General features: G+C 41.9%; 1 protein-coding gene across 6 annotated transcripts in view; it reads left to right on the plus strand.

The window, feature by feature from the left end:
- The first annotated feature begins 333 nt into the window (after positions 1-333).
- The window catches only part of PHTF1 (putative homeodomain transcription factor 1), a 29,679-nt gene continuing 8,271 nt past the window's right edge, over positions 334-21,741 (plus strand). For 2 of the 6 annotated variants that reach the window (XR_013987587.1, XM_081009822.1), the window contains exons 1-13: positions 338-503; positions 1,312-1,387; positions 2,762-2,818; positions 4,249-4,318; positions 6,335-6,493; positions 8,331-8,496; positions 9,672-9,815; positions 10,771-10,909; positions 12,967-13,137; positions 15,886-15,963; positions 17,652-17,870; positions 18,806-18,934; positions 21,442-21,714. Coding sequence is in view for 5 of the 6 variants with exons in the window: in XM_081009822.1 (XP_080865948.1) it covers positions 1,343-1,387; positions 2,762-2,818; positions 4,249-4,318; positions 6,335-6,493; positions 8,331-8,496; positions 9,672-9,815; positions 10,771-10,909; positions 12,967-13,137; positions 15,886-15,963; positions 17,652-17,870; positions 18,806-18,934; positions 21,442-21,714 (1,650 nt within the window). In the remaining variant the exon portion in view is untranslated. Of the gene's footprint in view, positions 504-523; positions 616-1,311; positions 1,388-2,761; positions 2,819-4,248; positions 4,319-6,334; positions 6,494-8,330; positions 8,497-9,671; positions 9,816-10,770; positions 10,910-12,966; positions 13,138-15,885; positions 15,964-17,651; positions 17,871-18,805; positions 18,935-21,441; positions 21,715-21,741 lie in introns of those variants that run through there. The other 4 variants (XM_081009818.1, XM_081009819.1, XM_081009820.1 and 1 more) reach the window with 4 other exon arrangements.

Here is a 21,741-nt window from a genome sequence, read left to right on the forward strand (position 1 = left end):
AATTACAGAGTGGTATTTAAGTTAACAGATCAACTATTATTTTTTTGATGCAGACAACTGATGATGATGAGTAACTTACTACATCTGCATGTATCACTAATTTGTGCTGTGCACCAACAAGGAACCTGGCGGAGTCCAGATGTTGACTCCGCTTTCTTTATCTCGCTCCCTACCCCCCCCCCCCCACAACTGGCCAGTGCCCCACTGCCCTCCTTTCCCCGCTGTCACGGGGCCATTCGCCCCTCTTGCGTTTAACGCCCAACTTCGCTCTCCGCCCCCCCCCCCGCCCGGCTTCTGCTGATCCTGGATTCGGCGTTCGGCTGCCGCTGCCTTACTGCCGACGTCCCTTTTGCCGAACGGCGAAGAGAAGATCAGCGGGGGCAGCAGCGCTCGGCTGGCGCTGCCTCGCCCTGAGCAAAGATGTCGGCTGCGGCCTTTCCCCCGATCGGGCCGGGAGCCTGGTCTCTCCCCTGGAGGCGCCGCTCCGCGTTTCCATGGTAACGGTGAGAAGCCACTGAGCGGCGGAGGGCAAGCGCTAGGCCTCGGCGGGGGGAGGACCGCGGGATTAGGGTGGAAACGGGCGGCTGCGGGCTCCTGGGGTAGGAGAGAGGCGGGGTGAGTGTGTTGCGGGGTGGGGTAAAGGGTGAGGCTCGGAGGGGCAGCGAAGGGATGCGGGGAGGGATAGGGCTGGGCGTCGACGAGGTGAGGCGAAGGAGGGATGGAGAAGAGGAAAAAGGGAGCTCTGCAGCCGCGTGTGGAGAAAGGGAGGTTTTAAGCAGAGGAGTGGTTGGGTTGGCTGAAGATTGCGGCTCCCCGCGTGCAAAGGGGAAGAAAAGGCTGGGAAGGGCTGCGTCGCAACCTGATCGATTCTCAATATTGGCTCGGGAATGCGCAGCAACCTGATCGATTCTCAATATTGGCTCGGGAATGCGCATCTCAAAACCCTCCCGAGAGGAGGTTGTTTTTTGCACCGGAGCATCCCTATGCCATCACGGCGGTGATTCCTAAGCCGAATCCATCCGTAAAACTTTTTACGTTTTCCGTTAAAAATACAAGCAGCAGCAACCCGGGAGGATTATGATTTAAAACGGGTTGGAAAATTAAAACAAGCTGTTCTTCTTCTAAAAGCAACACCTGCATATCGTTTATGCAACAAAAAATATTAGAGCCACCAGCCCAGCTGGACTGTTCTTGGCTGGCCTTGGACCAAGTTGGCCAAGGGCACCGACTTCTGATGCCACCCTCAGGTTGTCCCCTGGATGATGCTTAAGATCCTAGGCTTGGATAATGAACTCTCTTTGTTTTATTCAGGTAATTTGATTATTGATTTTGGAGATGCCAGATGGCCTCAAATGGTGAAGATGCCATTGCTTGGTACCAAAAAAAGGTCAGTCTCGAGGCTTATTTTTGTAATTACTTTCGTCCGTTGTACAGATGCATGTGGGTTTCCCCCATTCTGTAGGTTGTAATTAAAACTGTACCTGAAGAGGGGGAAGGGGGAGGGTTTTAAAGAATATTCATGTTTGTTTTGAACATGGTACGGCAGACTACATTTTTTGGTGCCTGCTACAAAGTTATTGTAGATCGTTTCTGTGCTTCAGGCTGCAATCCTATACATGCTTACCTAGGCATAGATTGATTTCTTAAGAAGGGTGTGTGAAAATTATTATGGACAAAGTATAATTATGTATGCATTTTCCTTGATTATCTTCTTTGATGTATGATATATTCCCCTTGAGTCAGCATTTTCTTTAACTTATAAAATATTTAAAGGTTTTTGGAGGCTTTCTTCATAAGTTAGTACTATATTGTTTAAGTTTTGGAGATGGCAATACTCTCCTAAATTTTTGGAACCAGGAAAGCATTAGAATTTAACTAAGCCCCATGCTGGATGCAGCAGGGATTCAGTTGCTGAGAATGGCTGTGTCATTAGGCAAAGGCCATTAGCATATGGGCCATTAGCAGAGGCTCTGCCAGACAGCAAGAGGGTGGGGCTTCTTCTTCTACCTCCTTCCACTGAGAGATAGTTAGCAGAGACAAAGGCCAGAAGTGGTAGAAGGATTAGGATTGTGGTTTTGCCTGATACAAATTTGAGGGAAAAGGTGTCAAATCTGTAAGCAGCAAGCTGGGACAGGGGGAAAGAGGGCCATAGTTTATTTCTGATCGGATCCACAACTGTGGTCATGGGAGAACCAGGACCCTCTTCCTGGAAGCCCCTGTATTGTAGGCTCAGGTTGTATATACAGGTGAAACTCAAAAAATTAGAATATTGTGGAAAAGTTCATTTATTTCAGTAATTCAACTTAAAAGGTGAAACTAATATATGAGATAGACTCATGACATGCAAAGCGAGATATGTCAAGCCTTTATTTGTTAGAATTGTGATGATTATGGCGTACAGCTGATGAAAACCCGAAATTAACAAACACTTGTATGTGTAAATAAACTATACACGATGAAGACACCACTGTCTCTACTGTGGAAATATGAACCCTGGGTAAGTTCCTGGGCCCCTGGAATCTCACTTGTGGATATTGGGGTGGCATGGAACAATATTAAAACATGCAAACATGCAGTTTGCCCCCTGCATTCCCTCAATGCTTTTCATGTCCATAGTTTTAAATAGTGGGATCCTGGTTAATAACTTGATAAATTACTTAATGTCTGTATTGTTAATATTTTGGATTTGGAGATGGAAGTAGAATACAGGAAGCAGTTTAGTTGCCTAGACTCCTCTTTGACTAACACAACTCTTTTTCAGATTGGAGCCTATGATCAGCAGATATGGGAAAAATCTATAGAACAAACTGAGATGAAGGTAAAAATCTCTTTTGTGAAATGACAGAACTCAAAAGTACATTGCATCTTGACAAATAGATACACATGTGAAATAAGCATGACAAAGAGGATTGTGTAGCATGTAATATTTCCTAATTACAGTTGCCCTGATCTGATACAAGAGCTACTTGTGGTTTAGGAAGTTCTGAAGGTGCACACAAGCTTTCTAGATGGAAAGCAATGGCTTTCTAGTTCACTGCAACATTGAAGACAGCTGAGCGGATGCAGCCTCATTGCCATAAGTGATGAAGTCTGTGCTTGCTGGGAATTTGATCACAAAGGGTCAGTGGAGCTCTAGGTTCAGATTATAGGGTTATGAGAAACTAGAAAGAAGCTGTACTATGCTGAAGAACTGGCAAACTAGGTGTGTTTCATTCTGACAGAAAGGAATCACAATAAAGGAACTGATCTGGATGAGAATGATATGAAGATTGTGACCTTTATATTAATAACTGTTTTGTGGGAGTTTGCCCATTTTCTCCTAGTTTTATCTTGGCCTGGCTTCTTTTGTTTTGAATAATTGTACTCGGTCAAATAACCTGTGACAGAGATTTGCATATCTTTGGCAGATTAGCTAAAGATTGAAATTGCCTGTATACGTGGCATATTTCCCTGGGGGGATCATAAGAACATAATGAAAACTCTGCTGGATCCGACCAAAGTGCCATCTAGTTCAGCATCTAGTTCTCTGAGGGGCCAACCAGATGGTCATGGAAAGCCTGCAAGCAGGACATGAGTGCATCTATTATATATTTCATATTTTTATTTATATTTCACTGCTGTTGACAGAGAGTTGTCCTTTGCACACACAAATACAAACTGATTCATTGAATAACTGTATTATTTGCCTTTAGTTATTTTGCAGATTAAGCATAAATAGGCAACCTGAATTTCTTTAAGTGTTTAATTACTAGGTTTTTATCTACAGTAGTGTTGAAATTTTGCAGGAAAGTTCTGGATGATTTTGGACATTACGTGGAAGGGGATAGTAGATTGTAAAATATGATAGGCTTGAGGTACTGTAGGAAACAGGAACTAGTGCAAGGCACAAAAAACCTCATTTCATGCCCCATGACTCCCACCCCAGTGTTCTCAGGTCTGTGTACCTTTAAACACACATTTCTCTCATATTTTCATATTTTTATATAAAGGGTGAGCTTAAAATTTGCTTTTAAAAAATAAATAAAAAGCTAGATAAATAAATAACCTCATCTCAGAAGTCCTGTGACAGTACACAGCCTCTGTGCTGCATATACACGCATAAGTGTAAGGAATTCAAATAGTCAGAGGACATGAATGATTATTTATAAGCCAGTCTCTTTGCTAATGAGATTAGAACTAGGAGATACAAGTAGACAGCCTATTATATTCACCACAAAATCTACTCATTCTTTATGATTAAATTTATAGGGCTTCAAAAACAAACCCAAAAAGAAAGGCCGCATTCAGCCTGATCTTATAGATGTTGATTTAATCAGAGGTAGGTATTGTGTGAATAACTGCATTTGTGCTCATCATCACTATTTTACATGAGTCTGGGAGGTCAGGTAATTATTTCATCTTTTGTATAGGTATGACATTTAGTACAGTTTTAATTTTATCCACAAATTTCTGTCCCACCTTTCGGACCAGTGGCCAAAAAAAGCTGCTTATAATAATTAATAAAATAAAAATAGTAAGCAAATAATAGCAGGGGAGAAATCATAAAAGCTCAACACAGTCAAAAAGTGTGTTGAAATCATGATTTGATGAAAACCGAAAGGAGTGGTGGGACCAGTAGTGTAGGAAGATGCAGGCACAGTAAAAAATTAATTTTGCAGCATCTCTGCACTTCTGAAGACAATAGGACCAGTGATGAATGCAGTGTACAGGCTGGATTAGGTTGGGAGAAAATTGCCCTGTAAGTAAACTGGTCCCAAACTGTTTTCAGATTTATAAGTAATAACCAGTGTTCTGAATTGGTTCCGCAAGCCAATTGGCAGCCAGTATAAATTTCTTTCTAAAGTGTATTACTCCAATCTTGTTCAAGTGACAAATAATGGCCGGGCTGCTCCATTTTGCATCAGCTGAACTTTCCAAACACTTCTCAAGGGCAGCCCTATGTAGAGTGCAGTAAACTAATCTAGAAGCGACAAATGCATGTGTAGCAGTGGCCAGATAGGCTTTCTCCAGGAAATGGCACTCCTAGTGCACCAGCCAAAGCTGTGCAGAAACTCTCCTAGCCCCAGCCGGTATCTGACAATCCAACAGCAATGCTGTGTTCAGGAGCACACTCATTAAGGATCTGTTTCTTAAGGGGTGTGAAGACCTCAAACAGAACAGATACATAATCGTATCTTTGTTTTCCTACTTACTGATAATAGCTTTGATGAAGCCTTGCTTTGTTAGCTTGCATCTATTCTGATGTACTGGAAAGGGAAATGTGGGTGAAATCAGCATGTTGATGGCATGCAATCCCAGTGTGATCTCCCACTTCATGTAGATCAGCCTTCCACAGCCCGGTGGCCTCTAGATATTTTGAATGCCAACTCCCATCAGCCCCAGCCAGCATGACCAATAGTCCGGGATGATAAGTATTGTAGTCCAAAACATATGGAGGGTACTACATTGGAGGAAGTTAATGTAGATGTTGAATAGAGTAAGATGGAACCCTTCAGGGACCCTGTTGGCTAAGCAGGTGAACAACAGCCTGCCAATACTATATCCTGGAACCACCCTTTCAGATAGGATTAGAACTGCAGGAGAGCATTCTAAACTGTGCTAGCAGAAGAGGTTTACACTTTGCATCTTGCTGTCTATAGCAGGGGCAGGGAACTTTTTAATTTTTATTTAAGAGCTGCATTCCCATTTGGCCAACCCTCCAGGGGTTGCATGCCAGTGGTCGACATGGCCACACCCACACAACCCATGCAGCACACAGGCACATGTTCACTCTCCCTGCTAAGCAATTGGCATGGAAAACCTTTCAAGCCAGATTGCTGGAGGGTGGGTGATCTTCCTCGAGATTGCAGTGGGGGAGGGAGGGTTAACTGCAGAATTGCTACCCTTTAGCAACAATTATTCATTTACATTAGCTCCCACTTGCAGTCTGAAATGATACAGTGGTACCTCAGGTTAAGTACTTAATTCGTTCCGGAGTTCCGTACTTAACCTGAAACTGTTCTTAACCTGAAGCACCACTTTAGCTAATGGGGCCTCCTGCTGCTGTCACGCCGCCGGAGCACGATTTCTGTTCTTATCCTGAAGCAAAGTTCTTAACCTGAAGCACTATTTTTGGCGTATGTAACCTGAGGTATCACTGTACTTCCCTGGTGCAGGTTTCACACTTTATCTATTTATAAGAACTAGTCCTGAGCGGCCATGAAGTTTTGCAAATATTTTCCTACATCCACAATTTTAAAGGGAGTCTTGGACTGAGTAAGAGCGGGAAAAAGTCAAATGGATTTCCCCTTAATTCCCAGATAAACTAGCTGTGTTTTTCATGTATGCTTTCTAGGTTCCACATTTGCCAAAGCTAAACCTGAAATCCCTTGGACATCTCTGACAAGAAAAGGGCTTGTGCGGGTTCTTTTCTTCCCCTTTTTTAGCCAGTGGTGGATACAAGTAACTTCCTGGCGTATTTTTACATGGCTGCTAGCACTCTACCTCCTACAAGGTGAGTAAAGATTGAGATTATGTTAGAGTAGCTTGAAGAGAAAACCAAGATGACCTATTTTAGGATGGTGTAATCAATCTGATCCATCAAATTTAACAGACCTGCTCCAGGCAAATAGTTGGAGGAAGACTTTTGCAAGCAAAAAATCAAGAAGTCAGGAATCAGTCGTAAATCATTCTTCACTTTTGCAGCTTGGTGGTGCATTTGCTCCTTAACATCTTGGAAAAGAAGTGATTTTGAGAGAGAATCTGTCCCTGTAGCTCATCTTCACAGACTTGACCTGGTAGAAATAGCAGTCTAGGATTCTTGTCTGCTCACTCTTGAGCTTGCTTTGCAACACACTCCTCATTTCTATCTCTCCTTCATATCATTTCCCTTCTATTTACATTTTCTGTTTCCTTTCACTTTCCTCTTTGCCATCACTGACCAGCTTTAAATGGACTTTGATCCAATGAGGAGGAAAGATCAAAGCTGGTCATGGAGTAACCTTATGATCGCAGAACACAAGCTTTGTTGTGTGGACTGCAACAGCACTTGATAAACACATTGTTACCTGATTTTCGTCATTTATCCAGTTCTTTTCAAAGTGAGAGAAAAGTCATGCAAATAATTTTGTTGTAAATTATCCGTCTTAATAATACACCAGCCATGGTGGGAATTATGAATTAGAAGGAATCTTTATTTAGTTGGGAGTCTTTTTCCTAAACATTGTCTTTGTACCAGACTCAACTCCATTCACGGATTCCACTGATAGAATGTAATGCTTCAGAGTGCTTATCCCAGCTAGATTAAAGGTTTAAGTAAACAGTTTTGTGGAGAGCATGTTGTCAGGTATTTGCTTTTCCATTAAACAGTTCCAAAGCTGTGTGCTGTTTGTTTGAGACTTAATTGAGAATATAAGCTTGTTATATTATGTGCCATGTGAATGCATATATGTGAGAACTGGCTATGATTAAATTTTAATTGCTACACAATTTGTACAGCCTGTGGTAAGATATATTAATAGATATTTTGTGGTATAGCTAAGATTATAGGATGTGATTTCACATATAAAGTTTATATATGGACATTGCAAATGATTCAAGAACAATTAGGATTATATCAGGTAATCACTCCCATTTTGTTAGGAAATGATCTTACAGATTTACAAGATCTGCTATCATACCCTACATTTCAGAAACAACTAGAAGTTAAGAAGTTGGGAGAACAGGCCACATTAGAGGTATACTATAGAAACCACATTATGACCAGCTAACCAGGTGAGGGTAGCCAATGGGTCTCAAACCTTTGGTGAATTAGGGACTTCCCCGGTATACAAATATCTACTCTGCCCATTCCCACTTGAAAAGTAGTCACTGCTTTGCCTTGCAGAAGCATTCATGTTTAGTTGGCTGGAGAGAAGCTAGTAAAGGAAATTTCCCCCCTTCCTTTTGAAGGATGAAACCATCCCATTAGCAGCACCTTGTTATCCGTTGTGTGCTCAGCCAAAATGAGCAAGTTCAGGTGTGAGAGTTTCCTAGAGAGAGCTCTTCCATGTGCTTGGACCAAGCAGGATTGGCCCCCTTTTGCATCAATTGCGGTGGGGGGAGATACCCTGCTAAGTGCTGGCTTTGGATGTGTGAGAGAGCTCCCTGTAGATAGTCACCAGGCTTCCAAATCTTCAACCCAGTTAGATGGGTGGTATATAAATTATTATTATTATTATTAGTAGTAGTAGTAGTAGTAGTAGTAGTATTCACTTGATTATGGCCCCCAGCAACAAAGAGGTGTTTTTATGTTGTATTACTAAAACAAAGGTTTGCCTGGCAGGCAACTTACATACATTTTTTTTCTTCAGTCATAGCAATTGTGTTGTACTACATGATGCCAGTTGTGAGTGCAAGTGAAATTATTGGACCATTGTGCCTTATGCTGCTGATGGGGACTGTACACTGTCAAATAGTATCTACACAGTTATCGAAGCCATCAGGAATTGATGGAAGCAGTGTTGGCCGGAGAAGGAGGTGAGAGAGCAAAGTCAGTAGATTGGAAAGGGTCTCAGTTTTTAAGGTGCTTGCTGGAATTAGAATATACGGTTAGGCACTACAGTGGTACCTTGGTTCACGAATGGCTTAGCTGACAAACAAATTGGCTCCCGAACGCTGCAGACCCAGAAGTAAGTGTTCCAGTTTGTGAACGTTTTTTGGAAGCTGAACATCCGATGGGGCTTCTGCAGCTTCTGCTTCAGTGCAGGAAGCTCCTGCAGCCAATTGGAAGCCGTGACTTGGTTTTTGAATGGTTTTGGAAGTTGAACGGACTTCTGGAATGGATTAAATTTGAGAACCAAGGTACCACTGTACTTAAATGTCACCTTTTTGTGTCCTTGAGTGTATATGTTATATAAATTCTCCCTTCCATGTTGGCTGGGACTCCCAGCAGAGGTCATAGGGTCGGCCTCTACACTTGTTGTGATTTGATTCCACTCTTAGAGGTTCAGGCAGAACATGATGACATGAACTCTAGGGTGGATGTATCTGTCATTTCTTGAATGAAGCAGTGCATTTGTATTTTCAGTTCTTACTGCTATTACAGGCATTGTTGGGGATTTAGAATTCTCTTTGAACCCACCCTGCTTCCAAGTTCAATAGGACTGGGAATTGTTGGAAGGAAATGAGATAGGATCATATAGGTGAGGAGTGATGTGTACTGCGATAGGGCATATACAGACCAAACAATGTTCATCATTCCATTCACAGTGGCATTACCAATACTTCTTGGAACTGGGAATTCCTAAGAGCACATCTTGCTCCTTTGCAAGTATTTCTTTTTAAGAACACTGGAAGGAAATCTGGTGTTTTTATGGTTCCACAGAAATGCCAGATTCAGCAGTACATGGCTAGACCCTTGGTATTGTCTCAGCCATATCAATCTACTGCTGGGAGAAGGCAGAGAGAGAGAGAGAGAGGAAAAGAAGATTTCATATATAATCAGTTCATTATGGTCACAATGGATTATCTCCACTCATTCTCCCATGTGTTTATCTGACTCTACCCATGCCCACACAGCCACACACACTAAGTTCACACTGGTAATGTTTGTCTTCCACCTATGTAATATGTGTCAAGGATTCTGCAAGGAGTGAGAGTTTGGCCATCTTACAAAACTCTGATCTGTTGCTAAAACATTTTTTCTAATGTAGGAAAATGCGAAAATTTGCAGGAGGCGATGGCAGCATTCCATACTCTTCCTTAGACAAACTCAGCAGATCTGAGGAGCCGTCAGAGTTTTCATCCAGAATCAGCAGCTTCTTTGACTCAGTATTGCGGAGAAGGAGCAGGGAGGGGTACGGTTGGTAGTGTTGGCTTGTTCCGGAGGTAGCAATTATATATATTTTTATCTAATATTTTTCTATCTGCTGACCTTGCCTCTGTTACATCATATTCTAATTTTATGGAATGTTGTCTTTTGTAGGCGATTTAGTTGTTTTTATTTAAATGATGTAAGTTGGCCTTGCATAGGCATGACAAGCATGATGCTCAAGAGAGCGCAAATGGTTCTCCCCTACCCAGTGCTATTTTTCTAGAAAAACACCTCCCTTGTTCTCTTCTAATGGCAATGGCGCACCCCTAAGAGATGCTGGAACTGTGTTCTGCTGAGTTCCGGCTGGGAAAAAAGCCCCACCCCTGCCTTCGTACTTTGCAACCACCCTGTCAGATAGATTAGGCTGTGGCAGTCCCAAGGCCTTTCATGGCCAAGCAAGGATTGAAACCTTCATCTCCCCAGTGATTGTCTAATACTCTAGCTACTGTACCACACTGTGATTTGCTTCTGAAATGGAGAGAGTTGCATTGTTTTTCTATGTTCTCTTTGGGATAAAAGATGAGGTGTTATTGAGAGGAATTAATACTCTCCCAACTGGTTTTCAGTCAGACACAGAAATTGTTTTGTTCATCTTTTTTAAGAGTCCTCTTTTCAGTAGATTTTAAAATAGCAATTGGAAATTTCTCTTGTACATAATTATGTCTGGCCTGTTGCCCATGCCTTCTCCAGGGGTTTGAAACTTTGGAACACTTTCTTTTAGTTCCAAGAAAAAGAAAGAAAGAAAGAAGCCAGTGAATGTGTGTGTTTATTCTTTTGATAGAAAAAGAAATGGATAATTCTGTAAGCCCTATGCCATTTCTTGATTTTATTATTATTTTTATTATTTCATGTATGGATCGCTTCCTATGAAGCATCTCAATTTCACTTTAAAAATGTGTAGAAAGAAGACACGCTATCTCTAGCATTTCCTTCCTTAGGATTAAAAGGGGAAGACGGGTAGCAGATAAAGGGACTGAAACAGAACATAGCAGTGGTGTGAAACGCCGGATTTCCAGATCTGAGCATAGCTTGCAGCGGTCCAAGGAAGCGGTCTTACCTAGTGTAGAAAAAACCCTGGTAAGACATGATTTGAGTTTGATGCTTTAGTTTTCCAGATGCAAATGTCAAATGGGTTTTGTAGGAACAATGATATATATCACAATCCCCCGCATATTTCAGAAAGCGTGGAATACAGCTTTGTAAAATGTACTTTGTTGCTGCAAGCATGGATCATTAAAATGATTAGACATTTATTTAATCATGGAAATAATATACTTGGCAAAGCAATTTCATCCTGCCTAGATATTGCTCAGAAAGTCAAAAACCATGCAAAGTCTTTTTTTCTTCTGTGGAGTTTAAATCTGTAAATTCCCTAAAGGGAAGAGATTAGATTGAGGCTGCCATCAAACGCCCTTCGGCCCCTGCTTTTGGATTGAGACTTCCCCCTGTTGCAAAATCATCTAGGAGGCTACTTTGGATGAAGAATTGTTTTTGTTACCACATATTCTTATTACTAGGGACACTGGTGGCGCTGTGTGTTAAACCACAGAAGGTCGGTGGTTCGAATCCCCGTGACAGGGTGAGCTCCTGTTGCTAGGTCCCTGCTCCTGCCAACCTAGCAGTTCGAAAGCATGTCAAAGTGCAAGTAGATAAATAGGTACTGCTCTGGTGGGAAGGTAAACGGCATTTCTGTGCGCTACTCTGGTTCACCAGAAACGGCTTAGTCATGCTGGCCACATGACCCGAAAGCTGTACGCCGGCTCCCTCAGCCAGTAAAGCGAGATGAGCGTCACAACCCCAGAGTCGTCCACGACTGGACCTAATGGTCAGGGGTCCCTTTACCTTATTCTTGTTACTTAAAAAGGTAAAGGTACCCCTTCCCGTACGGGCCAGTCGTGTCCGACTCTAGGGTTGTGCGCCCATCTCACTTAAGAGGCTGTGGGCCAGCGCTGTCCGCAGACACTTACAGGGTCACGTGGCCAGCGTGATGAAGCTGCATCTGGCGAGCCAGCGCAGCACACGGAAATGCCATTTACCTTCCCGCTAGTAAGCGGTCCCTATTTATCTACTTGCACTTAAGGGTGCTTTCGAACTGCTAGGTGGGCAGGAGCTGGGACCGAAAGACGGGAGCTCACCCCGCCGCGGGGATTCGAACCGCCAACCATGCGATCGGCAAGCCCTAGGCACTGAGGTTTTACTTGTTACTTACTTTATCATTATTCATTACCTCTCCTTTTTTTAATTGCTTTATTGATTGTAAAACAAACAAACAAACAAAAAGAAACAGTCAACAAAAAACCCAAAGGTTAATACGAATTACAAAAGATAAGTTAATTTCGTACAACACAACTTCTGTTATGACTTCCATTACCTCATTATCTCTTTTAATCCTACCTTTCCTCCAAGGATCAGAGGGTGGCACATGTGGTCCCCCGCCCCCAAACTTTATTCTCAAAACACACCTGTAATGAGTGATGAAAGATGAAAGTCAGTTAATGACCCAATGTCACCCAGTGTGTTTCATGACCAATCTGAGATTTAAAGCCCCTTGATGGTAGGGATACCTGCATTGCATCCAAACTCCTCCAACATGGTAGATTACTTTGCCATGCTACCATGTAGGAAAATAGCAGTGCAGGTTCTTGTGACAGCAATTTAGCCCTCTGTCTCACAGCCTGGAGCAAATGGCAGTGCTTTTAGGAGAGTAATAACCATGCTGATAACCATATGTCGCAGAAACTAAAGTTTTGGTTGCAATTCCTCTCCTTTCAGTTGTTTGCTTGTACAGTGGTACCTCGGGTTAAGTACTTAATTCGTTCCGGAGGTCCATTCTTAACCTGAAACTGTTCTTAAGTTGAAGCACCACTTTAGCTAATGGGGCCTCCTCCTGCTGTCGCTAATTTCTGTTCTCATCCTGAAGCAAAGTTCTTAACCCGAAGTACTATTTCTGGGTTAGTGGAGTCTGTGACCTGAAGCGTATGTAACCCGAGGTACCACCGTAGTGTTTAGTTGGTACTATTAACAAGCGGTTTTCTACTTACTGGTAACTATTACACAGATTATGCTACATGAACATGACGAGTTCGATCTGCATGATGTTGACTAGCTTTCATTCTAACTTGTACTCTTTTCAGGTTAATGCCAGGCGCTCTGGGGTTTCTGATGAGCTGTCAAGTGAGGAGGATACAGATGCTGTGAGTCAGAACATTTTGTTGCGCAGAAGTGTAGAAGGTGCCCCTAGTGAAAATCAGAGCAGGAAACCTTCTGTTACTACTTCTGCTTCTCCAAACCAATCAGTATCACAGGTAAGTTACAGTTTCTGTAACAGTGATTGCTGTCTTAGAGAAGTAATTACTCCACTTCCACAGACCTGGGTTGGGTGTCATCTTTGATCAGAAGCAGCTAGAAAATAAGCTGTTAAATTTTATTTGATCCTAAAGCCCTGGATTAAATGCTGCCACGTTGTTAAATGTATTTCAACTTCTCAGTACTTGGGAATGCCTGGAAAGGAAATGAATAATGCTTATTTAAAATTGACATAAAATGTAAGCCACTTTTCCTAGTATATTTAATGTATTAATACGGTTTGCGTTCTAGATGGACATAACAAAATATAAAATAGAATCACAGAACTGACACTGACATCTAGGATGACGACTTTCTGTTTTGGTACCCAAGGCCTTTTCTGACTCACTATCCCTGTAGACTCAGTAGTTTTGCTTGTTCTAGAGTAAACCCAGAACGAAACATGAGTTTAATGGTACTTAAAGAAAATAAAGCGTAAGGATTTTAGACATGAAGATAAAAATAAATCTATTAAAAAGTACTTCATAGATAACAGTATTTTCAGATGTTAAGGATAGGAGTAAGTAGTTCAAGATTAGAGGCTTCACATTTCTAGCTATCTAAAGTTAATTTTAAAGCAAAACTCGTTTGCTGTTGATGAAAGGAAATAACTGTTCAGAAAAGTTATATAAGAAGGTCCCTCCTCTTATATAACACCAAGGTGCCTGCGGTGGCAGCAGAAAAACAGGAGGTGATGGTCTCCTAAGTGGCAGCTAGAGTTTGCAGTTGTCATAGGCTTAAGGGAAATCATTTGGCTATTTAGATGACTTCATACACCTGCATTTTTAAAATTAAAAATCCCAGCTATTGGAGCCTTATGTACAAGGAAGTAATGCAAAAGTACCACTTGATATATCAATTCTGTTAGCTACCCTTGCCTTTTCATTGTACACTTCAGAAGTATGGATGGCAGGATTTAAGATTTAAGATTTAAGATAAATTTATTGTCATTGTCCGTATATACACAGTATACACAACAACGAAAATCAAACACCCACCCAAAGACCGGGTTCACATACACATTTGCACGTATCTCCAACACTCTCATCCTATTCAGACATAATCTATAAAAACATATCATACTCCAGAATGTAACATAACCTATTAAAAGCATAACATAACCTAAAAACCTGTCTCATTCCTTCCTACTCCCTGCTTGCTATTTCTTGCAACTGGCCCTGAGATCATTATTTAGTGCAATCAGAGCTCTTGGATAGAAACTATTCAGAAGGCGTGTGGTTCGTGTTTTCATTGTCCTATATCTTCTGCCCGAAGGCAACAGTTCAAAGAAGTTGTGAGCAGGATGGGTGGGATCTCTCAGGATATTGTGTGACTTCTTCAAAGTGCGAGACGTGAAGATCTCATCCAGGGTTGGTAGTTGGAGCCCAATAACATTCTGGGCAATTTTAATTATTCTCTGTAAAACTTTTTTATCCGTTTCAGAGCTGCTCCCATACCACGATAATATACTATAGGTTAAGACACTCTCGATGGTACTGTGATAATAGGACAGAAGTAGGTGCTGAGATAGATTCAGTCCCCTGAGCATTCTCAGGAAATACAACCTCCCCTGCACCTTCCTCACAACCATATTAATATTTGCAGTCCATGAGAGGTCCTCAGAGATGTAAATGCCCAGGTATTTAAAACTACCAACCCTCTCCACCTCCTCGCCATTTATGTGCAATGGTAAAAATACACTTTTCTTTCTCCTAAAGTCAATTATGAGTTCTTTGGTTTTTTTGGTGTTAAGCATAAGATTGTTTTCTTTACACCATTGAATTAACCCCTGTACTTCTTTCCTATAAGCAGTCTCATCGTTCTCACTAATGAGCCCCACCACTGTTGTATCATCCGCAAATTTGATGATTGTGTTGGACTTATACAGTGGGGTGCAATCAAATGTGTACAGGGAATAGAGAAAGGGACTTAGCACACATCCCTGAGGGGCTCCTGTGCTTAATACTAGAGTAGAAGAATAGTAAGGGCCCATTCTCACTGTCTGCGGCCTATCAGTCAGGAAATTCCTTACCCACAGACAGATCTTCTGATGTATACCCAAATTGGTCATTTTAAGAAATAACCTGTCTGGCAGAATTGTATTGAAGGCAGAACTGTAGTCCACAAACAACAGCCTTGCGTAGGTTCCCTGTCGTTCTAGATGACTCAGTACAGTATGGACAGCGATGGAAATAGCATCATCAGTAGATCTATTTCTTCTGTATGCAAACTGGAACGGGTCTAGAGTGGATGGAAGACCAGCCTTAATATGATCTAGCACCAATCTCTCAAAACATTTCATAACGACAGATGTTAGGGCTATTGGTCTATAGTCATTGAGAGATACCACCACTGACTGCTTGGGGACTGGCACTATAATCGATGTCTTCAGGCAGGTAGGGACAGAACCCTGCAACAGGGATAGGTTAAAAATGTCTATGGTGGCTCCCCATGGGTTTTAGAACCCTGATTTTCCAGCATTCTACAACTCGCATAAAGACCCCACTTCACTTTCTGCAAGTTGGAAGGCAAGAAGAAATGGCAAAGTAAGGTGGTGAAGGAGCAAGATTAGGACTAAGCCGCCACCTCTGGTTATGTTTATGTAGGTTATGTTTACTTTGGACAAGAGAAATGGGAAGATAAGAAATAGTATGTTCATTCCCACATGTAAAAGTTCTGCACTTACTGTCTTTTGTGATCTGAGGCAGATCAAGGAGGTCGTGAAATCTATGCAAGACTCTGACAGCATAGAAGAATCGGAACTGGATGCAACAGTTATTCATGAGGTACCAGTTTACCCAAAGTTTAGATTATTAACAGTATGTCACATAAGTTGAAGAGCCTGGATGCAGATAATCACCCTTTTTGAATTTGGGATTATCTTTAGCCTTATGCGAGGAAGTAGTTGCTGATGTTTTATTCTTAAATGACATGACCCTTTCAGTGCAACTTTAATTGGGTAGGTAATGATGGAAAATGAAATGAATGACACCTGTTTCCAGTTGAAACATACTACTTTATCTCAATGTCTGCTGCTTGCATTGTCTGAAAAGGCACATTGAGCAGTTCATAGTCAGCAGAATGGGAATAAATATGTGCTCCTTACTTGAGTATTGCATTTTTTTGCTAAATATCTCTAGGTATACCTATAGCTGACTCAAATATTCATCATGCTTTGCTATACCCAATGTGAGACTCAGAATGCATTCTTGTTGTAAGGGTTAAATGTTCTTCTGTGATGTACCACTTCTATTTAAAAGCGAACAAAGAACTGGCCAGTTTATTTTTAGGAATACAAGATTCTAAGGTGTATAGCCCACTTAGTTTTGGGGGTGAAAAGGGAGATCATGACATTTTATATAGCATCAGAGTGGAGAAATGGGAGAATTTTGTTGAACTTTGAATGGCTTTTTTCATTGACTCTTCAACAGTGGGGATCTCTTGTTTTCACCGCTTAAAAATTGGTTTCTACTGAGAAACTCCATTTTGTTAAAGCTCTCCACTGACAATAAAAATTCACCCCAAAATATCACACAGTGCTCTGTGACTGGTGTTCTTTGGACACTGATCTCTTGTGTTAAGGCAAATATGTTGCTCTTTCCTTTCTAAAACCAAATTTATTTCTGTATGAAATAAAATTTAAATCTCTACCAATCTGGAGAAAATCTTCTTACCTGCCTTCCAGCACTGGCAAGTCATAAAACTGACTTCACTGGTGCACTGCAGCTCCAGTGAATCTATTAAAGCAGAAAACTAGCACATAAACTGGTTTATCTAACACTATTTTTTCTGTTGCAAAATTAAATTCTGGGCAGGTGAAGTATCCCTATTCTTAGCTTGTCTCTAGGGTCCTGCATTACATATTGCAATGCTTCTGGATGAGTATAGGACACATTTGTCTATTACATTTGTACTTTGTGGTAGTGCCCATGTCTCTCTCCCCCCGGCTTTCATTTTATCCTCACCAAAACCTTGTCAGCAGCCAGTTTGGGAAAACATGTGTTTTCCAGGATACTTAAAGAAGAGGAGGAGAGTGTTTTCAGTCACAAGTACACCACTTGAGAAGCTAGTGATTGCAGCAGTTGCCTGGTATGCTTTTCTGCAATCTGTGATTGAAATGCATGCCCTTTCTTACCACTGAGAATACTTATGCTTGCTATCAGCACCCTATTCAGTGTAAGTACATGAGTTCAGCATGATTCTCTGGTCCCTGGAGGGCATGGTTATGTATGATTCCCTTTGCAGGGGGACTTTGTAGAAAATGCTAAGTTAGCAGACCCAGTGAAAACATGGCAGACAATTCTAAACAGAGGAGGAATCTGTACATTTTTCTTGCTAGGAATAGGGTTGGGCTTGTTTGCAGTGTTGCAGCTTAAATCAGTAAAGCATTGTACAGGGGCAATTTGGGCCTCATTGAAGTGGCTATTTAGTGACCGGTCTCAGCTGAATCAGTTGGCGTGATGTTTCCTTGCAGGAGTCCAGATCCTATCATAGTAGTGGATCTCGGAGTGGCAGTGCATCCCACAGAGACTCATCCAGCACCCGCCATGACTCTGAGACAGAAGATGTGCTGTGGGATGACTTGCTTCACGGTCCTGAGTACCGCTCCTCCTACACCAGTGACAGCGAGGGAGCCAAAGGAAAAGAAGCAAAGGGAAGCAAACGTGATCTGAAGGAGGATGTTTTCCAGCAGGTCTGTAACATGTGAAGTGTTTCCCTCGTCACTGTAAATTAAGTGAATAAAAAGCTAGAGTCAAACTGCCAAAATCTCCCCCTCAAGCAACAGGGCATGAAACTCCTTTGTCAGGAGTTTCTGTGCACAAAAGTCACTTCTCTTTGTCATTTATCTGGGAGTGTAGTTGGGTTTGTGGTTCAGTTCTGGAGTATTAGCTTAGGCATATTCCGCTAGATGGCCTCAACGATACAAGGGCAGGGCTAAGGAGAAGATTTCCATGAATGGTGTGGGAGACTTGAATCTTGGTGCATGGCAGTGATCTTTCAAGTGCCAGAGTCTCAGCAATGGCTGTGGGGCATTGGAGAGTTATATTCCCTAAGCCTCCTACTAAAGTGATTCATCAAAGTGAAAGGAGTTTTGTTTGTCAAATTGGGGGAAATTTCTGATATGTACCTGTGACATTAGCACAGTTTGCATATGAAATAAATGCACTCTCTGGGAAAGCATAAGTATAAAATATTGTGTCCTTCAAGTGCTCAGAAAATGTTGGTACTATTGGTGGAAGCCATGCTGATTCAAAGCAGCAAGTGCTAAAACAAGTGTGTATTTCTTGTGCAAAAAAGATTTTGAGGAGACTCAGTTTATAGGGCCTCATAGATATGGTGAAAGCTTCTTGTTCTCAGAATTACTTAGCCCTTCAACCTGCATAATGTTAAAGCCATCTGTACGTTATTATAGGCAATGATGGCATCCAAAGTGTGCAGTAAGGATAGAGCCTTGAAGGGTGTTCATGCATATTCAAATAAGGTCCATCTCTTGAACAGTGAAGTTTGACGTCTTAGTGGCAAAGTGTTTGCTAATGTGTCACTAAAGCTACTGTTTTGAAGCTATTTTTCCCCATGTTAGAGACAGATTTTCCAGAATGTGGCTCCAAGATGCGTTTTCTTCCTCAGAACCACTTGTTCTGGCTACAGAACACAAACCCAGCCTCTACCAAAGTGAGTGCCCTCATCTGGGAGGGGAATGAGTGCAAGAAGGTGGACATGTCTGTGCTGGAGATCAGTGGGATCATCATGAGCAAGGTAAGGGTTATGTGCATTGTGTATTTTGGGAGGAAAAACACGACATTTTCTGTGCATTTTGGGTCAGGTTTAAGATGCTATCATTGCTGTATACAAACAATTAAAATTGCTCCAAGTTGTCCCCCACCTTAGCAACTCCTGCTGAAACATGACAGGTGGACTGTGATATGGACATTCAAGGCTGGGGGAGACTGCAGCAGCCATTTAATTGTAAGGAGAAATGTGGTCAACAAAAGCTTACCATAATATATGTCGAAATAAAAAAATTCCTTCCTGTAGCACCTTAAAGACCAACTAAGTTAGTTCTTGGTATAAGCTTTCGTGTGCATGCACACTTCTTCAGATACACTGAAACAGAAGTTACCAGATCCTTCTATATATTGAGAAGGTGGGGAGGGGTATTACTTAGAAGGGTGGTGGGAATCGGAGATTGGCAGATAGCTGAGATGAGCCTGTTGACGACTCTTAACGACTGTAATAGGTCTTACAGGAAAAGGCAAGGGGTGAGAAGGTGAGAAATGGCTTAGTCATGTATAATGAGATAAGAATCCAATGTCTTTGTTCAAACCAGGTTTCTCCATTGTTTTAAGTTTGGTAATGAGTTGTAATTCAGCAGCTTCTCTTTCCAGTCTATTTCTGAAATTCCTTTGTAGTAAAACAGCTACTTTGAGATCTTGTATAGAATGTCCTGGGAGATTGAAGTGTTCTCCTACTGGTTTCTCTGTTTTGTGATTCTTGATGTCAGATTTATGTCCGTTTATTCTTTTGTCCTTACCCACAACAACTTCAAATTCGGTGATGACCTGTTCCTTCAGATCAGCGGCACAGCAATGGGCACCCGCATGGCCCCACAGTATGCCAACATCTTCATGGCAGATTTAGAACAACGTTTCCTAAACTCCTACCCACTCAAACCTCTCTTGTACCTACGATACATTGACGATATTTTTATCATCTGGACACATGGTCAACAGACCCTGGACACCTTTCACCAGAAATTCAATGATTTTCACCCCACAATCAACCTTACAATGAATCAATCTATGCAAGAAATACATTTTTTGGACACTACTATAAAAATACAGGATGGACACATAGACACCACCTTATACCGTAAACCAACTGACCGACAAACATATCTACATGCCTCTAGCTACCATCCCAAACATACCAAACAGTCCATTGTATATAGCCAGGCACTACGTTACAGCCGCATCTGTTCCAATTCTACAGACAGAGACTCTCACCTAAGAGATCTACAGCAAACCTTCTCAGAACTAAAATACCCAGCAGATGAAGTTAGACAACAGATCAACAGAGCCAGACTGATACCCAGAGAGAACTTGCTGCAAGACAGACCCAAAAAAGAAAATAACAGAACTCCACTAGTCATCACATACAGCTCCCAAGTTAAAACAGTTCAACGCATCATCAGAGATCTACAACCTCTCCTGGACAATGACAGTTCTCTTTCTCAAGCTCTGGGAGGAAGACCTTTCATTGCCTACAGACAGCCACCCAATCTTAAACAACTCCTAACCCACAATAATACTACAACCAGACTTAACACGGACACTGGCACCAGAGCCTGCAATAAACCCAGATGCCAACTTTGCTGCCACATACACCCGGACAACACCATTACTGGCCCCAACAACATCACACATACCATCTCGGGACTATTTAATTGCTCATCGTCTAACATTGTGTATGCCATCAAATGCCAACAGTGTCCTTCAGCTCTCTATATTGGACAAACAGGCCAAACCTTACGCCAAAGAATAAACGGACATAAATCTGACATCAAGAATCACAAAACAGAGAAACCAGTAGGAGAACACTTCAATCTCCCAGGACATTCTATACAAGATCTCAAAGTAGCTGTTTTACTACAAAGGAATTTCAGAAATAGACTGGAAAGAGAAGCTGCTGAATTACAACTCATTACCAAACTTAAAACAATGGAGAAACCTGGTTTGAACAAAGACATTGGATTCTTATCTCATTATACATGACTAAGCCATTTCTCACCTTCTCACCCCTTGCCTTTTCCTGTAAGACCTATTACAGTCGTTAAGAGTCGTCAACAGGCTCATCTCAGCTATCTGCCAATCTCCGATTCCCACCACCCTTCTAAGTAATACCCCTCCCCACCTTCTCAATATATAGAAGGATCTGGTAACTTCTGTTTCAGTGTATCTGAAGAAGTGTGCATGCACACGAAAGCTTATACCAAGAACTAACTTAGTTGGTCTTTAAGGTGCTACAGGAAGGAATTTTTTTATTTCGACTATGGCAGACCAACACGGCTACCCATCTGTAACATAATATATGTGTTCATTTTCAAGGTGCCACAAGACACTGCCCCCCCCCCAACAGATTAATGCTGCTACCATTCTGGAAATTGCTATGGGGAGAAATGGGTTTTTTTGGGGGGGTGTTAACTGTTAAAATGAAACATTTCTTGCAGGCTGTGAAATTTTGCTCTTGCTTTCCCTAACCAATAGGTCAATGCCTATCAGCAAGGAGCTGGTTACCAGTGGCTGGGAAATACTGTTACCATTGGCTTAGCTTTCCTTCCATTTCTCTATCGACTCTTCCACTCCAAGACCCTGGAGCAGTTATGGACCCTTTCTCTAAAAGAGCTTTTATATATCTTTTGCGGGGCTCCCACCATACCTCCGGTCGTCGCCCTTTCAGCAATCATCTTCCTTGAGCGCCTGTGCCTCACCTGGATGTTTTTCTTCATGATGTGTGTTGCCGAGAGAACATACAAACAGGTTGGTCTGAACAATCAAGCCTTGGGG

This window comes from Podarcis pityusensis (genome assembly GCF_964106645.2).
Source record: "Podarcis pityusensis genome assembly, chromosome: 6".
In the NCBI taxonomy this organism is placed as follows: Eukaryota; Metazoa; Chordata; class Lepidosauria; order Squamata; family Lacertidae; genus Podarcis; species Podarcis pityusensis.